The sequence below is a fragment of the Nuphar pumila genome, chromosome 3, assembly GCF_984573655.1.
Source record: "Nuphar pumila chromosome 3, dmNupPumi1.hap1.1, whole genome shotgun sequence".
NCBI classification, from domain to species: Eukaryota; Viridiplantae; Streptophyta; class Magnoliopsida; order Nymphaeales; family Nymphaeaceae; genus Nuphar; species Nuphar pumila.
In genome coordinates this window covers 125099905-125122805 of record NC_143251.1, presented here as the reverse complement: position 1 = coordinate 125122805, position 22901 = coordinate 125099905, and the positions used below count along the sequence as shown (strand labels likewise).

The following is a 22901-nucleotide window of genomic DNA, read 5'->3' as shown; positions in this document are numbered from 1 at the left end:
CCAAACCCAAAACTTGACACTTCACTGTTTGGACAGGTTAGAGTACACTTTGATAGGTTGGGTGGGTGCCCAATGGTTTGATTTAGAGAACTTTGTGTAAAATAAAATTGCCTCGTATGAAGGATTTAAATGCACTCGAGTTCGTTTTTTGCCACCACTAGCTGGCCGCTGAGAAAACACATCCCAAAAAAATGAGGCACTTTCCTGTGAAAAAAAGATGGGGGTGCAACATGATTGCTGAAATATTTGTGCATTAAGCACCACCTGATCACCCTTCGTCTTGAGGACAAGCCTGTCAGTTGTGGGGCCCAAAGCCTGATGGAGGGCAATCAGGTACTTAATGCACAAATTTCGTGTCATGTGATTGCACCCGGAGACCTCTTTGTTTTGGCCAGTGCTGACACAGCACATATAGATAAGGAAAGCGATATTTTGATGGGAAAATGAAGGCTAGTGCCTATATTTGAACACTGCCGCTCCGTGACAAACAGGGATTGGTGGGTTGAGAGGAAGGGAAAGCTTGGGCCTACCCATCCCTATAGGACCTTAACAAAGAACAAAAAAAGCAGTTGAGAGATTATAGATTCATGAGCCAAAGTAGCAGGAAGATGCTATTGACAAGAAGGGACTTCTAATCACCACTAATACCACGAACAAGCAATCAAATCACTTTAGGATTAAAATCAGCAATTTATGTGGGATCTATAATTGATCTTAAACAAGAACCAACCAATTGCATTTTTACAGTAAATATTTTTTTTTTCTATTTTTTTTCAAAAACCCAGTATTACCACATTTATTTTGGATTCATATTCAACTTTACCTCATCAGATCTGATTTAAAACTTGATCGGATCTACTGTTTATGTTTCAGATTCAGATCTAAAAAAATCCAACCCAAGTCCGACCAGTTTGCACCACTAGGACACTTAGAAACTCAAACTCAAGTTCACAAAAGTCATCTTTATTAGTTGACTTGACAGTAAAGCCTCTTTGAAGTTTAAAATCATCTTATTTGATGGGTTTTGGGTGCCGTTAAATCTTCTAGATGGATGGCATCCAAGGTGCCTCGGACATGATCTGCTCTCTTAGGTAGAAGTGTCAACGGATTGGGTTTATTTCGGACCAAGGTAAAACCAGACTTGGACCAGATTTTTGAGTATGATATAGGGTTCGGACCAGACTTTACTATAAAAGAAACCATGAATCAGAGCCGAATCATACCAGGTAAAATAATATTTTTTATCATTTTTACATTGAAAAATTACAGGTCTTAATCGAAACTCAGGTCCGGCCTAGGTCTGGTATAAAATTTCACAAACTATACCCGGACCTATGTATTAATCGGACCTTCGAGTGGATCTTAATTGAGTCTTATTATTTGTCATCGTACCCGGACCCTCTGAAAACCGAGGGTGAAACATGGGCTGTGACAGCCTCGACAGTAAAGGGAGGATGGCATTTCCGAAACAAACCCCAAAGTCGGTGGCATTTTTATGTCATTCGGACTGGCCGTCTGACAGCAAGAGAGTTGCTGTCGCGGTCGACATCACGAAATCTGACGCATATAGATCCTCAGTCCGCTCTCCCTCTTCCTCTATCTCTGTGCGCAATGGCGAGTCCGCTACTCTCGGTCGTCCCTCTCGTCCTCCTCTTTCTTGCTGCAGAGAGCCGTTTGATCGTCACTCGATCGTCGGATCTCGTCTCCGACGGAATCGACGGCCGGAGATCTCCGAGCTACCCCTTCCTGCTGCAGCCTGCGTCGACGGAGGCCTCTTCCTGCGAGCAGACGTACGGGTTCCTCCCTTGCACCACGAATGCGCTCGGCAGCCTCTTCCTGGTGATCGTCTATGGCGGACTCATGTTCCTCGGCGCCAGATACCTCTCCGAAGGGAGCGAGCTCCTGCTTCAGCTGCTCGGCCCCGGGATCGTCGGCGGCCTCTTCCTTCCGGTGCTCGGCGCGCTTCCGGATGCATTGCTCATCTTAGGTGACGATCTTGATTTCCGTCGCTTCTATTCCTTTGCCTCAGTCTCGTGCCGATCTTTTCTTTAGCTATGAAAGATAAAAAATTCAAGTATGTGTTAGAGTTTTTCTGTTCTTCCTTTCGATCTTCATCCTTATATATTGGCATTTGTCATTTTTTCCTGTAATTACGTGAATTAGGCTCTGAAGTGTGTCTTCTGGTATCGTCTCTGTGCTAATGCTACTTCTTTCCGTCATGATTTTAGTAGATACTCTTTGTTACAAACGTTTTGGTTTTTGTGATTAGTGTGACTTGTCATCTCCGTAAGGGTGTGAAAATTACAAAGAATATGTTATTTTGTTTCGTGGACGTTTGACTCATTCTTGTGGCCTTTGCGAGAAGTTGTTTGGTTCTGCTTTTTCCTTGTCTCGGTTTCAACTTTCATGAAGTTTCGCACATTCGTGTGAATTTCTGTTTGTACTTCATCACACCGTTGTTATGAGTTTTGGATCGAATTGATTATTTGTTTTGGAAAAGCTCTCTGATTTTGCATCGTTTTTATGATTTGTAATGGATGCTTCTCCGTCTGATCCTTCTGGTCTGTGAACTGGTCGCTACAGCACTGAAGCAAGGCTAGCATGCGTTTGGTCATGATCGCAACCTTCTTTTGGCCGCAGATAACATTAACTTGAGGCTGATGGCCTTTTCCTTCCGTAATTTTGTGATTCAACACAATTTGCATCCTTTGCTTTTGGGATATGTTAAGTGTTGTTAGGTAAGTGCGTATCAGGTCAGAGCGATCCGTCAGAGGTCACCCTGTTGCCGTTCATCCATGCTATGAACGGCATCCCAAACACCATGGTTGGACTCTGCATCTCTTAGGACCCACTTTTTTTTCAGAGCCGTTGATGCCCTAGACGAACGGCATCCAGAGTTTGCAAGATGAATGGCATCCAGAGTTTGCAAGATGAACGGCTGATAACATAGAGTTCAACCATGGTCTTTGGGATGCCGTCCGCAGGATGAATGACATGAAGGTGACCTCTGACAGATTACCATCAGAGGTCCCTCTGATCTGATACATGCTGTTTGTAGGTAGACTTAGTATATGCCTTGGAGTACAGTGTTCTGCATCGAGTTGTACTTAGTGCTGATCATGGTATGGATTTGGGTTGGTGCGAAGTATTGATGCCCACCTTAGCTGTTCCATGGTCTCATGTTTGTTGGGTCTAGTCTGAACCAGACTCAGTTCATTCACATGTATGCTATTGAAACAATCAACTTGAATGGACTGACAAACATATGCTGAACAGTATATTTCTGACATGATTCTTTTTCAACTTTTTCATAGAAATCTCTTAAATCCATTCTATTTTTCTGTTTGATTTCTTTCTAAAAAGATTCTCAAAAGTCTCATATGCAATCCATGTAATTAATAATGATGTCTCTTAAGTTTTTGGTATACCAAAGTTCTAGATATTTGCATTGCAGATTGAAGCCACCCATTGAAAATGGCAAGAGTTATACATGTAAAACTTGTTTTCTTCGAACCTATGGTAGAGAAACCATGGCATGATGGCCTCTCACTTAGCTGCATACTGTTGTCAATACAACACAATAGCCACAAAACATTTACGGGATGCATGCCTAAGACCTGACAGGCAATATCATGAAGTCGATCCAAACTTTGAGTTATTCAGGCTGACATACTACCTGTATCCTTAAATGTAACACCCCAAAATTTCAAACTTGTAAACCTTTGAAACCATTTAGAAAACCTTTTACTTTTCAGAGTTTTTATTTTAAAAAATCAACGAAAACAATTTTTTTGAAAAACAAAACAAGTTATAACTTTGGGCACGTTAGCATAAGAATCCATCATTTACCAAAACATTTTTAACAAGATAATTAGTGAGCCAAATATTCATTAACGATAACTATCAGTTGTACAAAATTTAGGGTTTCTCCTTATACAAAACTCAAAACCAAAATAGGTATCCAGGACACAAAACTGCGAGCAGAGGAGTGAGATCTCGAGCCATCTCGCATCACGCCATCGGTTGTCTGATTAACCTATTCGTCACCTGTGCCTATAAAATAGGTCAGTTTCACGAAAAACTGGTAGATACGCAAGTAAGACAATATGAAACAAAAATTAAAGCAAAGCATATTATTCTAATCATGATAAGCAATTTAATTCAGTCATAAGCTATACCTAGCATGAGCATTTAACTACGTAAGAAGTAATCTATCTCTAGCATGAGCATTTGATTCACACAAAAAAAGAGCAGTTAACTAAAGTAATTAATTAATACAAGCATAAGCAATAAACAATTCATAAATCTCAAAATGCACAACCAATCAATATTGTAAATAGGATAATCTTTGTTTCGATATTAGCTGGCCTGCGGGTACGCACAATGCGCGAAACATAGAAACAACTGAGACCAATCCGATGGTTTATTATGCCATGTATTTTCGATACCTCGCTTAGCTATCTGAGTCCGTCCGCTCCTAAGGGGACAACCAATGGCCGAGAGAGAATTTCCTAAAGACTACTCGTTCAAAAAATGCATCCAACTTTTGCAGAAGTTCATGAGATCTACCACCTAGGATAGTCCAGTCTCCTAACTCTGATGACTGGGGATGCCAAATTATTTGCCATAGGGGTGGTTATTAACAGTCCGTCCATCGGAGTTTTTGTATCATCCTATCCTCTTTCTTAACGAAAAACAACGGGTCAAATGAGTGCGTCAGGTGTTATTTAACTGAAGACCCATTCTACATGCTCTGGTCTTTCAACCCACTCGAGCATTTTGCCTGTGAATGCCAATTATCATCATTTATGTGATTTTCATTTCATCGTTGTGCCACGTTGCGAGGTTACCATAAACCTCTCATCCAATCATTGTAGTAAAAAAATATATCGTACCTGCCCAAAAGTACGGCTACGATGAGAGTGGTATGAGTTTCTAAAAAAGAAACCACAGCTTTAATGTGTTGTGAAGGAAATGATATAATCATTTTAATTTACATTTGACATTCTCTGGTCCTTTAAACCAACACGAGCATCTTGCATGTGAAGGCGAAACATCATTCTTTAAATGATTTTTATAATGTGCCATTCGCACGCTTTGAGGTTACCACATGCCTCTCATCCTACTCATTGTAGTACAAACATACCGTACCTGTCTAAAGATACAACTACGATGATAGGGGCATGGGTTTCTCAAAGGATAACCCAACACAGAGTTTCACAAGACATGCTGAAAGAACTTCAAATAATAGCATGCTTAGACTTGCGAAACAGGAAACAACATGCATGATTTAGAATCTCTTATGAATATGAAATGCTTCTCCCAAGAATACCATCTTGGGGGAAAGCTAGTTGCTAAGTTGCAACCCACAACACTCTCTAGCTTTGCTTCGCAAGATTGCGTACCCGAGAAGCTGGAATCCGTGTAAGAAAACCTCCTCTCAAGACCGTAGTGCCTATGCGCAAATTTGAGTCTTTTTCGAAAAGAGCGAAAATGGTACGCGCTCATGCGTGCCCTGCAAGACTTGCATTTTAGGAGTAACAAATACCCAAAAATGTAAGTCTGCGTTTAAGTGCGGCGACAAAGAAAAACATGAGCAGAAATGCGAAAGCAACAACCTGTGCACATAAAGCACAATGACAAAGCAAGTACGAAATAATAAAAGCCAATGCAAGCTAAACAGGAAAGACAGAAAAACAATAAAGAACAAAAGAAAATTGCAAAAGCAAAAACCTGTGCACATAAAACGCGATGGCGAAGTAAAGACAAGAACAGTAAAGACAAAAAGCAATAAAGAACAAAAGAAAACTGCGAAAGTAAAAGCCTGTGCACATAAAGCGCGGCGACGAAGTAAAGACAAGAACAATAAAGGCTGAAAGTAGTAAAGAACAAAAGAAAATTTCTAAAGCCAAAGCCTGTGCACATAAAGCGCGGCAGCGAAGTGAAGATAAGAAAGTAAATGCAAAAGTAAAAGCCTGTGCACATCAAGCACGGCGGCGAAGTGAAGATAAGAAAGTAAATGCAAAAGTAAAGGCCTGTGCACATCAAGCGCGACGGCAAAAAAAAGCAGTAAAGACAGGAAAGTAAAAAAGACAAAGATCGCGAAACCGCGTTCTTGAGTTAAAGACGCATGTATATAGATATACGTATACATATACATGGTCCATTGTCCTCTCTTTTTCATTTTAACTTTAATTGCTTTATTTTAGCCTGTCCATTATTCTTTTTTTTTTCATTTTAATTTTTAAATGCTTTATTTTAGTTCGTTCATTGTCTTTTGCGCAACTTTCCCCTACCTTGGGGAGTCGCAGCGTTGCGCACGTCTTCGAGTGTAAGCGATGAACGTCTCGGGCCGCAGGGCATGAGCAGGATCCGTCGTGCGAGCTGCGAAAGGTAAAAGGTGAGCATCATGCTTAAAATTTAAAAAGGAAAGAGGGTTGAGACCCCAAATAGGGCAGGGTTGCATCCCTACCCGTCACACAACAAAGGGAAGGAGGAAGGGATAAGGGGCACAACCCCTGTCCGGTCCGAAAAGGAAGCAGGGGCAAGGGAACATGCCCCTGCCCGCCGATCGCTGGTCTGACCGAAAAGGGGAGGGGGAAGCAACACCCCTCCTTTGATAAGGGAGGGGCGACGTCCCCTCCCTTGCAGAAGAAATATGCATGCCGACCGAAAAATCTAGGGAGGCTGGGGTGCTGCCCCTGTCGGCCGATCGGAAAAACAGAAAAGGATGAAAACGAAGGAGACAACGAGGAAAGATAGAGAGAGAGAGAAGGGTTCACCTGAGAGGTGGCTGGAAGGAGGAGGGTGTCGCCGGCGGGAGATGGCGCATGGGGGTTTTGGCGTCAGCTGCTGGAACATGACGAGCGGGAGAGAGAAGAGGCGTAGGGGGCTGCCGGCACCGGGTGGCCAGGAAACAGGAGAGAAAAGAGAGGGTCGAGGGATGGGTGTTTCCCGTAGGGGGAGCGGTGGCTGGACGAGGGGTGTTGCTTGCGTCGGGTGACCGGAACACTGGCAGGAGAGGGGGAGGGCTCGGGGAGGAAGCAGAGAGCAGGGGAGATAGGGGTCGGGCGACGTCGGGTGCCCGACGAGGTTGTGGAAAGGGGGAGAGAGCAGAAGGGGGGGGGGGAACAGGGGTTTCTCAAATGAGAAACCCTCGCTCCCCCCTGCGTGCTTTAAATAGGCACGGGGGGCAATGGGGGGTAAAAAGGGGTACCCGGGTTGGATCCGGATCCGACCCGGGTCCGATTTTTTTTCTAAAAATCTCGGGCCTTATATTAAATTAACTGCATTTTTCCTGTCTACTTTCAGAGTATGTATTTCTTGTACTGCTGTTGCATTGTTTAACCTAAATAAATACATGGTTTCATTTCCATGGTATCACCAACTCTGGCTAGTTAAATTAGATATTTATTTCGTCACATACACAGTTCACATAAGAGGTCATGATTCAATTGAATGGACAATCAGGCTATATGTGCATTGTGTGACAGCTAATTTTTATGCTATTTTGGCTAAGATTGATTAATTTGTGCAGTATCTGGGCTTTCTGGAAGCAAGGAGACAGCTCAACAACAAGTGTTGATTGGAATGGGGTTGCTTGCAGGCTCGACTGTGATGTTACTTACTGTACTTTGGGGTTCCTGTGTTGTGGTTGGAAAGTGTGATCTTTCTGATGCATCAACTGCAATAGATGGGCAAGATTCAAAAAGATGTAGCTTGACGGGTTTGTTCACTTACCATTTTCACATGCTGTCTTCTCTGACATTTGGCTCCAAAGTTTTCATTATCTGCACTGATCTGAAATAGTTTTAATCAAGTTCTTTGTTTCTCCCATTGCACATATTTTGTTGTGGTTTTGTATTGTGCTAAGCATAGGAATATATTTTGGCTTAATTCATTGCCTATTTGCAATTAAAAAGGTCACATTTCTACCTTTGACAGCCTCTGGAAATTGGAAACTGATTATATTCAAGAATTTTCTTCCTAATGTTTTTCAATCAATCTTCCAAATCTCTAATGACTGACAAATAGAATTTCAATTAAACCATTGCTAAATGAAGTCCGAGAGTGTTACCAAAATGAAGGAATAAGAGGAACTTGCCTCAGAGTAATGTGGAAAACAAATCACTAGCATGATCTGCCACATAGAAAATAAAAATAAATCTAATTCTGAATCTGATGTGTACAAAAAATTTCGAGGAAATATTGAATATGATATGGTTACAAGATGTGTTATCAAACTTTATTACCAATTAAAATTTATAAAAAGATTCAGCAAAAAGGGAATAAGCATCGTGGTAATCTCTGGAACATGAATACATTTCATGACAAACAGTTGTCATAGTAAAGATAGATAAATGATAATTTTGAGGACAAAAAAAACAGGCTGACAAAGCTTTAGAGTTCTGTGGCTTCCAAAGGTTGGCCTGGCTGTATAGTTCTTCTCAAAGAGAAGTGCTACCTTGGATTTGTAAGGGGGTTTTGTTGTCTGACATGGAGATCTTGAAAGTTGCCTCTATCCTTTTAAAACACTTCGAATTGGTCAAACATCTTGGTTGTTTGAGTTGAAGTGGGTCAAACCCTTCTGAGGTTTCGTCTTGCTTCTTGCAACTCATTTTAAAATGCTTAAAGCTCTTCGTAATGAGCTAGAGGGCTGAAAACTTGAGTAACTGCAGAGTTCAAATTGAAAATGTTCCCGGAATTTCTTGGCAATGAGCAGTTGTTTTAAAAGGTGTACAACAGATCATATTGATTCTGATCCACCGGAATCAGGTGGCATGGCGTTACCAGTTTTAGGTCTATTTCATTAATTGGGGATCATGATACTGTGGCAGAGATTCTTCCAGGGAATGAGTTTCTTCCCTCATTTGTTTTACTCTGTAACCACTCTTAGTTTTCCTTTCTCCTCCTTGTTTATCACTATTTCTAGTAATCAGTTTCCCTCTAGTACAATGATAGTTTTTTGCTGGTGGCAAAAAAAACTGTGCTGATGATGGAGAAGGGTATAGATAAATATAGAACCTCATGGGAGCACCAAGGGCCCGTTTGTGTGCTGTGGAAACCTCTGGATTTCTGCAGTAATGCAAACAACCCCGTGCATTTCTGTGAGGCCCACTGCAGCAACACAAACACAAGATCTTTTTTCCTTGTGGAAAGAGGATGTCGATTTCAACAGGTCGCCCCCCCTTTCCGTAGAATTACTTCCCTTGGGGGGTTGATCGGAATTGAGTTCCGCAGAAAAGCGCTATGTAGTAGTAGGTGCCGTGGAGCTCTCTTCTGCTGCACGCAAACACTCCCCAAAAGAATCATCCTACTCACACATGCACATGTATGTGTAAGTTAATTAGAAGAATTCCCTTTGTATCTTATGCTATTCTCTGGCTTTCTTAAGAGGCAGACAATCTCTTTTGCCAATTGTTGATAGCTTTTCTCAGAAGATTGTAAATAGGAGATGTGACGACGCCCAAATTTGTCCCCATTTTCTTTTTGAATATCTTTCTTTTTATAAACCACATTTTACTTTCTTTTGTAAATCACAATGGAAGTCTTAGATAGTAAATTGAGGGACAAGAAGCTTAGGATCAGTTCGAAAGACATGATATAGAAAAAACATGCTAAGGGTTGGGCAAACACATACTTTCATTCATTCATTGTGTGTCATCAATTTGTTCACAAGGTTTCAAAATGTGGATCTCATATCCATCACAATTACAAAATGATATGTATATATATATATATATATATGTATATATATATATATATGTATATATATATATATATATATATATATATATATATATATATATATATATATATATATATATATATATACCAAGAGTCCAAGACACCCAAGACAAAAACCCCGAAGCAACTCCAGATCCGCCATAAAAAAGTCTGTCGATCCGCCTAGATATCTCCTAAAAAAACATTAAAATTAAAAGAATGAGACTACAACCCGTCTTAGTACAATCCCCAAGAACTCTGCTTGATCCCTAATGATGAACCTTGCACACAAAGCTTGCATGGGTCAACTCTCAAGAAACCTCACAAGGTTGGTGACTCAAGAAGGAAAAGACTAATCGGATTCAAAAGTGAGCACAAAGCTAGGCAAAAACATATAAAAAATATACATAGCAAGGGTCGACCCTCCTGACTTAGGAGTCAGCCCTTTAGGCCACTTTGGAAAAGCCTAGCAACACTTGGGAGTAGACCCTTTAGGTCACTCCGCATGGAAACACAACTCCAATACATGATTTTAATTATGCATGAGTGTTTTATTAGATCTTCCACTTAGTTGATATTGCATAAATAAAATGCATTCACACATCTTTAGTTCCTCTTTCCATTATTCACCAGAAGGGGCATCAACCTTATGGTGAACTATGAGCACCTCGGGCCACTCAAGGGACTTCATTCACTCACTAATTTGTTCATCTTTTTCCTAGGTTCACACTGAGAGCCATCAATAGAGTCTGAGACCCTTCGTCAAGGCATCCCTCTCCCTAGAAGATTGTAGTGCACTACCAAAGCTAATGGCTACAACTGTAGTGCCCTAAGCTATTGTGGTTAGGGACTAAGTCTCTAACCCAAGAAGCAACACAGATCCACAGGGTAATCTCCTAATATCCATGGTGGGGGACGGGGTACTCGACCCAAAAGAAAACAACAGATTCACGTGATGGTCCCCTCTCTTCTGTGGTAGGGGATGAGTTCAACATCTGAACCAAACTGACAGACTGCTTCCACTAGCTAGTCAACCTCCCTCGGATCCCACAGAGTTTTCCTAATGCTCGTGGTTGTGGACGGGGTTCACATCTAACCCTTAAAAGAGTATGGATCCATGAAATGCCCCCTAAGCCGCCAAGGTAGGAGAGTGGGTTCACATATGACCCAAGTGACAGGATGCACCATCTACTAGTCAACCGTCTAAAAATGGATCCCTTGAGGTTGGTGCAGTCACCTCATATTTTAGACCATGACAAAAATTTTAGTATGATCTTATAATTATTATTAGTTCATTATTCACATGCATCTTATCATACATCTCAAGTGCCTTCAAGTCCATCCTTCGGCGATTGGGTTTGAACCTCCTTGAGCTGCCCGATGATTGGCATATTTCGCCTATTTTTAACGTGTCTGATCTATATGCTTATTGTGGAGACAACAAGTCGTCAGAGCCGACTTCTTCCCAACCAAGGGAGAATGATGTAGGACAGGACCCAATTGGATCCATCGTGCCACCCGATCCACCACAAAGGGTAGACGATCAGACCCACGTGTTCGATCCCATCGCAGGTACGGAGCCGCGACGCAGGGACGTACTCCTGCTTACCTACTCCAGGCGTGGTCCAGTTTGAACATCACAGAGCCAGCAACTGACTGAAGCCGACCCGGATCACGATTCGGGTCCAAGGTTGGATCCACGACCCAGATCTAGCAATAGTCTTTAAAAACCCTCTCCTAGGGTTTCGTGGGACAGAGATTATTCAACCTGGCAGCAGCCTTATTTTCGTTTCAGCATTTTCTTTCTTTACCTATTGTCTTATTCCCTTTTACATTGTTTTGTTTAATTTCATTTATGGTTCAACAACTGTTATTTGTTCATTGAGTTCCCTATTGCAATAAAAGAAAGATTAGCACAGTCACCATCATTCTAGGTGATTGTTTCTCTTATTTCTACCCACTGCACGATCGCGAGGGTTGTATCTCTTGATCCAGCCAGCAGACACACTGCAGCCTAGCATCCCACTGCATCATACCCCCATAATCCTTGACCTTTTATGAATGTCTCCAAATGTCCCGCTCAAATGATGTAGTTGCTGTAATGAGATATTGCGGAAATATAAAGAGTGCATACAAGCACATACAACAATGAATAAAAGAGGAAATATCACAAGTCCACGGAGGGACAATACAAGCACAAGCCTTTAAGAAGGCAACAATATACAAAGCCTCTTATTGAAAAGAGAGAGAAGCTCTCCAAGATGAGAATACACAAGGGGATCACCCCTATTTATACAAGAGGAAGAGGAGGAAAAAGGAGGGCCAAAGGGCCTCAAAAGGAGGGCCAAAAGGGGGCTCCCATAGAGTCGTTGGGAGCCCCCAACGGTCACATTTGTGACCGTTGGGGGCTCCAACGACTTCTATGTTGGAGCCCCTTTAGGTCCTCAAAAAGAATAAAAAGAAATGAAAAAAATAAAAAATAAAAATTACATTTATTCAAAAAAGAAAAGAAAAAAAAATAGTTGTTTTCTAAAACAACTGTGAAATTACAAAAATACCCCTATCAGGTATTGATGTAATATACAGAATTTATATATATATATATATATAATAGGTACATTTTAACACCCCCCCTCAAACTTTACGGGGGAATGACGGAAAGTTTGCCGAGAAGAAACATGAAGCGAGGAGCCGGAAGAGCTTTAGTGAAGAAGTCTGCCAACTGATATTCTGAAGTGACATATGGCAGAGCAATAGTTCCTCGTAAAAATTCGTCATGAACATAGTAGCAATCCATTTCAATATGTTTCGTACATTCATGAAAAGTATGATTGCTCGCAATATAGATGGCACTCTTATTGTCGCAACACAGCTTTGAGGCTTCAGTAATATCAACTCCCATATCTTTAAGCAAACTGCGAAGCCATACAAGTTCCATTGTTGTGGTTGCCATTGCCCGGTACTCAGCTTCAGTGGATGATAGTGAAACTTTTTGCTGCTTCTTGCATCGCCAGGCAATCAATGAGTCCCCTAAAAAGACACAAAAACCAGTAGTTGAGACTCGATCATTGGGATTACCTCCCCAATCTGCATCAGTATAAGCAAGAAGATTCAAAGGGGAAGAGGAGGATAGAAATAGCCCTTTATTGATGGTATTCCGAATGTAGCGGATGATTCGGAGAACCGCACTCATATGCACGGTTGTAGGAGCATGCTGAAATTGACTGACTGAGTGAACCGCATGAGTGATATCTGGTCTGGTGATGATTAAATATGTAAGAGACCCAATGAGTTGTTTGTACGGTGTAGGATCTTCCAGAAGAATCCCATCCTCTAACCGCAATTTGGCATTAATAACTTCGGGAGTCTCTACTTTCTTATCATCAGAAATCCCAGACTTAGAACATATATCTGTAGCAAGCTTCATCTGTGACAAAATATATCCTCTAGAAGAATATGCAACCTCAATTCCAAGAAAATATCTGAGAAAACCTAAATCAGACATATCAAAATTATCTTTTAACATATTTTTAACATTAATAATACTACTTTGATCATTTCCAGTGATAATCATATCATCAACATAAAGCAACAAAATTACGATTTTATCATGATATCACTAAAACGATCATACCAAGCCTTAGGGGCTTGTTTAAGACCATATAATGCCTTTAAAAGCCGAAGTGTTTGACCTTGCTTAATATTTATTCCGGGAGGTGGATCCATATAAACTTCTTCACTTAAACTTCCATTTAAAAAAGCATTTTTTACGTCAAGTTGATAAATAGGCCATTTTTTGGTTGATGCGACAACTATTAAGGTTCTGACACTTGTCATACGAGCTACGGGGGCGAATGTTTCTTCGTAATCAATACCATATTCTTGGGAGTATCCCTTAGCAACCAATCTGGCTTTATATCATTCTAAAGAGCCATCACTTTTAGTTTTAACTTTGAAGACCCAACGACAACCAATAGGTTTTTTGTGTGAGGGTAGATCAACTACTTCCCAAGTATTGGCCTTTTTTAAAGCATTTATTTCAACTTGCATTGCTTCAACCCAATGAGGTATAGATTTAGCTTGATTATAGTGGGCTGGTTCAAAATAAGAGTGTAGAGTTATCAAACATGCCCGATAGTTGGGAGTCAAAGAGTCATAGGAGACAAACCTATTTGGGGGTATTGATATTCTAGAAGAATGCCTAACTTGTGGTTCCTCAATGGATTCGGAAATTTGAGAGTATTTTTCGAGGGCACTAATAGTTTTTTCTTGATTTCTTCTTGAGTAAACATTTATATCGGCATCACTATCATGAACGTTTGTATTTGAATTACTATCATTTGAGAGTGTTATGTCAAGAGGGGATACCTCGTGAGTGTCATCTATGTTTTCAAGAGAATCTTCTTGTATGTCATCAATAAGATCATATAAGAATATATAATCGATTTCATTTGTCTCTTCTATTTTATCAAAACCGTTTTCTTCTTCGAGAAATGTTACATCTTTTGAAACATATAGTTTATCATTCTTAAAATCATAACATCTATACCCTTTTTGATTTTCACCATATCCAAAAAATACACATTCAATTGCTTTTGGAGATAACTTATCCCTTTTATGTAGTAGGACAAAACATTTGCAACCAAAAATACGAAGTCGATTAAAATCGGGTGAAAACTTAAAGAGTTTCTCATAGGGAGAAGCATTTTTTAACTTAGAAGAGGGCATTCTATTGATTAGATAGGTTGAGGTAAGAACGGCTTCCGCCCAAAATTTTTTTGGAATATTTCTAGACACAAGTAATGTTCTAGCGGTTTCTATAATGTGCCTATGTTTCCTTTCCGCTAGGCCATTTTGTTGAGGAGTCCTAGGACATGACTTTTGATGACAAATGCCATTTTGGTTTAAATAGTTTTGGAATTCGTGAGATAAGTATTCACCACCGGAATCGGATCTTAAAATAGATATGTTACTTTGAAATTGATTTTGAACCTTTTTATGAAAATCTTTAAAGAAGTTAAATACTTCCGACTTATGACTAAGGAAATAAATCCAAACATACCGAGTAAAGTCATCAATAAATGTAACATAATATGAATAGCCCCCTTTAGACATAACCGGAGAAGGACCCCAAACATCCGAATGCACTAATTCAAAAGGCCTTGATGAGAAAAAAGATCTAGTTGGAAAAAGAATAGACTTCATTTTTCCAAAAATGCAATCTTTGCAATTAATTTCTTTTTCCTTACAAAATTTGTTTCCAAAAGGAAAGAGATACATTTTGGAATAACTTGGATGACCAAGTCTTTTATGCCAAGTTTCCATATTTTTTTCTTGGACATAAGAACAAAAAAAATTTATAGGGAGATCAAGATGGTCCATATAATAGAGGTCTCCCTTTCTATGGCCTTGCCCAATCCGCTTCCCGGACCGGAGATCCTGCACAAAGCAACCATTAGATGAGAAAGATATTTCACATCCATGGTCGGCAATTTGAGAAACCGAAAAAAGGTTTAAATTTAATTTGGGAACAACTCTTACTTTTGGAACACAAAAATTTTGAGAATCTTTAAAAGAGCCAATACTTGAAATTTTCAAAAAAGTTCCATCGGCCGTTGAGACACAAAAGTCCTTTGAATTGATGCAAACATCACTAAGTGCATTCTCATGAGGGGTCATATGAAAAGAAGCTCCGGAATCAAGGATCCAAGAATACGTACCGGGTGATGATGTTGAAGCAATGGCCGCACCTGATGTGGAGGAAGAAACTTTTAGCATTTGTTGGAGAGCCATAGATATTTGTCCAAGAGTTTCTTTAATGTCATTATTTTTGCCTTCATCTTCTTTGGTGGTGGTTTCTTCAAGAGAGGCTACTTTAGGCTTGAAGACTTCCATAAGCTTTGGACAAGCGGGTCTAATGTGACCCGGCTCATTGCAATAATGACAAACAATCATTTTTCTTCCTCCATTGTAGTTCCCTTGTTTCCCAAAATGAGGATGCTTATAGGTTCTAACATTGTTACTCGGTTTGGATACGGCAAGGACTTCATCAACATGCTTACTCATGCCAAGCCTTGTCTCCTCTTGAGTGATTTCGGCAATAGCATCCTCAATAGGAGGAAAAATAGATCTATGGAGAAGTGAGGATCTCACTTGCTCAAATTCGGGACGTAGCCCAAAAAGAAATTGAAACAATCGCTCTTGTTCCATTTGTTTTTGTCTTAAATCAACATCTTCCATAGAAACCCACTTTGGCTCTAAAAGAGCCAATTCATCCCATAGTGGGTTAAGGGCACTATAGTAGTCTTGAATGCTAGAATCACCTTGCTTGGTGGTTCTAACCTTTTCTTGCAAGAAGTATGCTCTTGCAAGATCCTTTTGGGTATACATACCCCTCATAAAGGACATACGAAATTTAGCTATATTAGCACATACCTTAAGCTCCACATTGTTCATAAACCACGCAAGGATTTTTGCGTGATTGCTTTCCCAATCTTCCACTTCCTTTTGATGATTTTCAATGGCCTTGAGACGAGCATCTCCCTCAAGAGCTTTTTCTTGATCTTCTTCCATCTTCGTGAGCATAAGCTTAGGTTCCAGAACGGTCCCCATGACATAACCCCAAAGCTTCTTTCCTTTGAGATTATTCTCCATAGTCGATGCCCACATCATATAGTTCTTTCCATTGAGCTTGAAAGAAAGATCAATCTTTGTCTCCATGATGTTGCCAAGAAGTGAGAAGATGTTCACTAAAATAAGAGATACACGAACCACACCTTTCCTTCAAGAATCGAGTGGCTCTGATACCATGTAATGAGATATTGCGGAAATATAAAGAGTGCATACAAGCACATACAACAATGAATAAAATAGGAAATATCACAAGTCCACGAAGGGACAATACAAGCACAAGCCTTTAAGAAGGCAACAATATACAAAGCCTCTTATTGAAAAGAGAGATAAGCTCTCCAAGATGAGAATACACAAGGGGATCACCCCTATTTATACAAGAGGAAGAGGAGGAAAAAGGAGGGCCAAAGGGCCTCAAAAGGAGAGCCAAAAGGGGGCTCCCATAGAGTCGTTGGGAGCCCCCAACGACTTCTATGTTGGAGCCCCTTTAGGTCCTCAAAAAGAATAAAAAGAAATGAAAAAAATAAAAAATAAAAATTACATTTATTCAAAAAAGAAAAGAAAAAAAAGAAAAAAAATAGTTGTTTTCTAAAACAACTGTGAAATTACAAAAATACCCCTATCGGGTATTGATGTAATATACAGAATTTATATATATATATATATATATATATATATATATATATATATATATATATATATATATATATATATATATATATATATATATATAATAGGTACATTTTAACAGTTGCTACCGTCATGCTTGAATGGTGGAACAAAGTTGGAGTTGCTTGAGTTATGAGACAAGAATTCAGCCATATTGAAGAGGGAGGAATCACGATCAAAGGAGAATCATCGGCATGCTTTACGATGCAGCCACCAACATGCTTTACGAGGCAGCCTCCACGAGTGAATATAAGCAAAATAGCCAACCCGACTCTCATACCATGTAAAGAAGCACAAGTATTGGTGCTAATCAAGTCTACTAAGGACTTGATAATAATATTCACTCACAAAAAGTGCACTAAGGCACATAAATATCATAAAATGCACTAAAAGCACGTAAAAAATATTGAATCTTTATTATGAAAAAACCTCTCAAAAAATACAATTTACAATGAGGCCTTTACCCTCTATTTATACAAGCTGAAAAGGAGGGTTAGCCATTGGGCATCTCCCAACGACTCTAAATAGAGCCGTTGGGATGTAGCCCAACAGCTAGTCAACAATCAACAAAAATAAAAAAATAAAGAAAGAAAGAAAGAAAAGACAAAAATGAAAAGGAAAGAAAGGAAAAAATACAAAAAATAAAATACAGGAGGCACCACCTATATACGATATATACTTAAGACTTAAGTATATATATATATATATATATATATATATATATATATATATATATACACACATATGTATATACATATGTAGTCAAGTATATGCGTATATACAACATGAATTTCTAACAATGATGATGGGGTGAGGTGGCAAGGAGAGAGGGAAGATGTGTTGCCATGTGGCAATCCCACTTGTCCCCAATCCATGCAATCTCCCCATTATACCCTCTAGCAAAAAAGATTGCCAAAGGGGTCCAAAACATGCCCAAAACGCCCTCAAGCAAACCCCAAATCACGAAAATACCATCCCAAAATGACCCATCACCTTTCTCACTAATTACCACTATGTCCCTTGGATTGGATTCAAATCCAATTCCAACCAAACTCAACCCAAGCGCTAAGGCTAATACACGTGGGTTTTGGATCGGGTCCCGATCCAGGGAACCCCAAAACGGCAAACCCAACTCCGAAACTCGAAATAATGAAAATAAATATGGAAATTAAGGCTAAAAAATCAATGGTGTTACAGGAGAAGTCCCCCATGGATTCGAAAAAAAGGAAATGAAGAACGGGAACAAAACGAGATGCAACATTTCTAGCTCTAGTTTCGGATGAGCTTCTCCCCATGTTCAGATTAAGATATATAATACTTGAGCATTATGAGGTCAGAAATGTTAAAATTAAATGTATACAAATGCCCAACAAGGGCATTTCTGTCTTTTTATATTTAGAACAGTCCACTAGGGACTGAAATGTAACTTTTATATTTCTTTGTAATTATTAATTTTTCTGTTTTTTTACTGTCATACTTTTTGACTCTTGGGAGACCGTCCAACTAGACGTTGGACTTGTAATGAAATAAGCGGAAGAAACCAAGAATGCTAAAGCATTCACTATGTCCCACACGGACAAATGCAACAAGCACAAGAGAGAAAATCCACTAAGGGATATACAAAGGGCCTTATAAAAAAGGCTACACACATGAAAAATAATATCACTATTATTGAAGAGGAGCTCTCAAGAGCAATACAACATACATGGGGGGTTCCCCCTATTTATAAGAAGAGGAGACCAAAGGGGCTCCCAATAGAGTCGTTGGGAGCCCCCAACGGTCACATATGTGACTGTTGGGGGCCCCAACGACTCCATTGTGGGGCCCCTTTTCGGTATCCAAAAAATACAAAAAAAAAATAAAAAAAAAAATAAAAAATAGTGAAATACGAGAAACAAAATAAGTACCCCTATGAGGTACTTTGTGAAATGACCATAATACCCCTATCGGGTATTATGGTATTATTACATATGTTTTAACACCCCCCCTCAAACTTTACGGGGGAATGACCGAAAGTTTGCCAAGGAGGAACAAGAAGCGAGGAGCAGGCAGGGCTTTGGTGAAGAAATCAGCAAGTTGATATTCTGAAGTGACATATGGCAGTGTTACTGTCCCACGAAGATATTCATCACGTACATAATGACAATCCATTTCAATATGTTTCGTCCTCTCATGGAAAGTGTGGTTGCTGGCAATGTAGATAGCACTTTTGTTGTCGCAACAAAGCTTCGAAGCCCCGGTAATTTCGACTCCCATATCTTGAAAAAGACTTCGAAGCCACACCAGCTCCATTGTAGTGGTTGCCATAGCCCTGTATTCTGCTTCAGTAGAAGACAATGAGACTTTCTGCTGTTTCTTGCACCTCCAAGCAATTAGCGAATCTCCTAGGAATACACAAAAGCCAGTAGTTGAGATTCGATCATTTGGGTTTCCTCCCCAGTCAGCATCAGTATAAGCTAGTAAATCTAAGGAAGAGATTGAGGATAGGAATAACCCTTTATTCAAAGTATTTTTAATATATCGAATGATCCGGAGCACAGCACTCATATGCACAGATGTAGGAGCATGCTGAAATTGGCTTGCAGAGTGCACAGCATGAGCAATATCGGGCCTGGTGATAGTCAGATAGGTGAGGGAGCCTATGAGTTGCCTGTAGGGCGTAGGATCGTCCAGCAGAACTCCATCCTCCAGTCGTAGTTTAGCATTGATAACCTCGGGAGTCTCCACCTTTTTATCATCTGAAATCCCAGATTTGGAGCATATGTCTGCAGCAAGCTTCATCTGTGACAGTATATACCCTCGAGGAGAGTATGCAACTTCTATGCCAAGAAAGTACCTGAGAAAACCCAGATCAGACATATCAAAATTATGTTTTAACATATTTTTAACTTTAAGAATACCGCTTTCATCATTGCCAGTGATGATCATATCATCAACATAAAGCAGAAGGATGATGATACTATTACCTGCATTTTTAACAAAAAGAGCAGTGTCAGTATAACATGAGCGAAATCCCAATTGTAACATGATAGCACTAAATCTATCATACCAAGCCTTAGGGGCTTGTTTAAGACCATATAAGGCTTTTAATAACCGAAGGGTTTGACCTTGGTTAACACTGATTCCCGGCGGAGGATCCATATATACTTCTTCATTCAACTGACCATTAAGAAAGACATTTTTAACATCTAATTGGAATATAGGCCATTTCTTAGATGATGCTACCGCAATTAAAGTTCTAACGCTTGTCATGCGAGCCACGGGAGCAAAAGTCTCCTCATAATCGATGCCATATTCTTGTGAGTATCCCTTAGCAACTAATCTAGCTTTATAGCGCTCTAGGGAACCATCACTTTTTGTTTTGACTTTGTAGACCCATCGACATCCTATAGCTTTCTTATTTGGAGGAAGGTGAACTATTTCCCAAGTTTTAGCTTTATTTAAAGCATCTAGTTCAACTTTCATTGCTTCAACCCAATGAGGTATACTTTTTGCTTGATTATAATGGGAGGGTTCATAGTAAGAATGCAAGGCTATTAGACAAGCTCTATATTTAGGTGAAAGAGTTTCATATGAGACAAACCTATTAGGTGGAATTGATTCTCTAGAAGAACGCCTAAGGGAGGTTTCTTCTAGGGGTTCATTAAGCCGCAAGAATTTTTCTAAAGCACTAATAGGTTGGGCTTCCTCACGCCGAGTGTATACTTGGAGATTGTCACCATTAGTTGGTGATACATCATCATCATGAGAATCATGAGTATTTTCTAAAATTTCCGGATGACTCAAAGAGTCATCATTTGAATCTTCTAAAAGATCATTGATAAACATATAATCAATTTCATTTGATTTTTCAAATATGTCAAATCCATTTTCATCTTCTAAAAAGGTTACATCTTTGGAGACAAATAACTTATTGTTTTTATGATCAAAGCATCTATAGCCTTTTTGATTTTCACCATATCCTAAAAATACACATTCTATTGCTTTAGGTGACAATTTATCTCTTTTATGTAAAAGAACAAAGCATTTACACCCAAAAATCCGAAGACGATTGTAGTCGGGTGTCATATTAAAAAGTTTTTCATAAGGAGAGATATTATTCAATTTTGAAGATGGCATCCTATTGATTAAATAGGTGGAGGTTAACACGGCTTCGGCCCAAAAATTTTTAGGAATATTTTTAGAAATGAGTAAGGATCTAGTGGTTTCCAAAATATGCCTATGTTTTCTTTCCGCTAGACCGTTTTGTTGAGGAGTTCTTGGGCAAGATTTTTGATGACAAATGCCATGTTGTTTTAGATATGCTTGAAAATCATTTGATAAGTATTCTCCACCCGAATCGGATCTAAGAATGGATATTTGACTTTGAAATTGATTTTGAATTTTTGCATGGAATTCTTTAAAGAAGTTAAAAACTTCCGATTTAAAGTTAAGAAAATAAATCCATACATATCTAGTATAATCATCAATAAAAGTAACATAATATGAATAACCACCTTTAGATAGAACCGGAGATGGCCCCCAAACATCGGAATGCACCAATTCAAAAGGTCTTGTTGTCACAAAGGATCTAATAGGAAAAGGAGTAGACTTCATTTTGCCAAAAATGCAATCTTTGCAATTGATATCTTTTTCTTTACAAAACTTGGGTCCAAAAGGAAAAAGATACATTTTAGAGTAACTTGGATGTCCAAGCCTTTTATGCCAAGTTTCAATATTTTTGTCTTGGACATAAGTACAAAATGAGGTATTTGGAAGCATTAAATTATCCATAAAATAAAGGTCTCCCTTCCTATGGCCTTGCCCAATCCGCTTCCCGGACCGGAGATCCTGCACAAAGCACCCTTGGGATGAGAAAGATATTTCACATCCATGGTCGGCTATTTGAGAAACGGAAAAGAGGTTAAGATTTAATTTTGGAACTATTCTAACTTTTGGAACAAGGAAATTTTGAACATTTTTAGAATCAAGAGTTCCAACACCATTTATTTTGAGAAAAGTTCCATCGGCCGTAGAGACACAAGACATTTTTGAATTGGTGTGCACATTGGTTAATGCATTTTCATGAGGGGTCATGTGAAAAGAAGCTCCGGAATCTAAAATCCAAGAGTACGTACCGGGAGGTGATGATGAGGCAATGGCGGCACCGGAGGTGGAAGAAGTGACCTTTAAGATTTGTTGAAGAGCCAAGGAGATTTGTCCAAGAGTGTCTTTGAGATCCCTGTTCTTGCCGTCATCTTCTTTGGTGGTGGATTCTTCAACGGAAGCCACCTTTGGCTTGAATGCCCCATTTAGCTTTGGGCAAACGGGTTTAATATGTCCCGGCTCATAACAATGGTGACATATAATCATTTTTCTTCCACCACTCCCTTGCTTACCAAAATGAGGTGGTTTGTATGTTTTAACATGATTGCCGAGTTTAGATACGGCAAGAACTTCCTCTATGCTTTTACCCATGCTATGCCTAGTCTCTTCTTGAGTAATCTCGGCAATAGCTTCTTCTAAGGGAGGAAACGTGGATCTATGGAGAAGTGAGGATCTCACTTGTTCAAATTCGGGACGAAGCCCAAATAAAAATTGAAACAATCTATCTTGTTCCATTTGTTTTTGTCTTAGAACCACATCCTCCATAGATACCCATTTAGGCTCTAAAAGAGCCAATTCATCCCACAAAGGATTTAGAGCACTATAGTAATCTTGTATGCTCATGTCGCCTTGTTTTGTGGTTCTTACTTTTTCTTGCAAGAAATAAGCTCTTGCAAGATCCTTTTGGGTAAACATACCCTTCATAAAAAACCAAGCTTCATTTGCCCGGCGGAATTTTGCAATATTTACACATACCTTAAGTTCGACATTATTCATAAACCATGCAAGGA

General features: G+C 39.5%; 1 protein-coding gene across 1 annotated transcript in view; it reads left to right on the top strand.

The window, feature by feature from the left end:
- The first annotated feature begins 1555 nt into the window (after positions 1 to 1555).
- Positions 1556 to 22901, top strand: part of LOC149843635 (sodium/calcium exchanger NCL2-like) — a 78070-nt gene continuing 56724 nt past the window's right edge. Inside the window, exons 1-2 of the mRNA XM_089999979.1 lie at positions 1556 to 1987; positions 7538 to 7726. Coding sequence (XP_089856105.1) covers positions 1612 to 1987; positions 7538 to 7726 — 565 coding nt within the window. The 5' untranslated portion in view covers positions 1556 to 1611. The remainder of the gene's footprint in view (positions 1988 to 7537; positions 7727 to 22901) is intronic.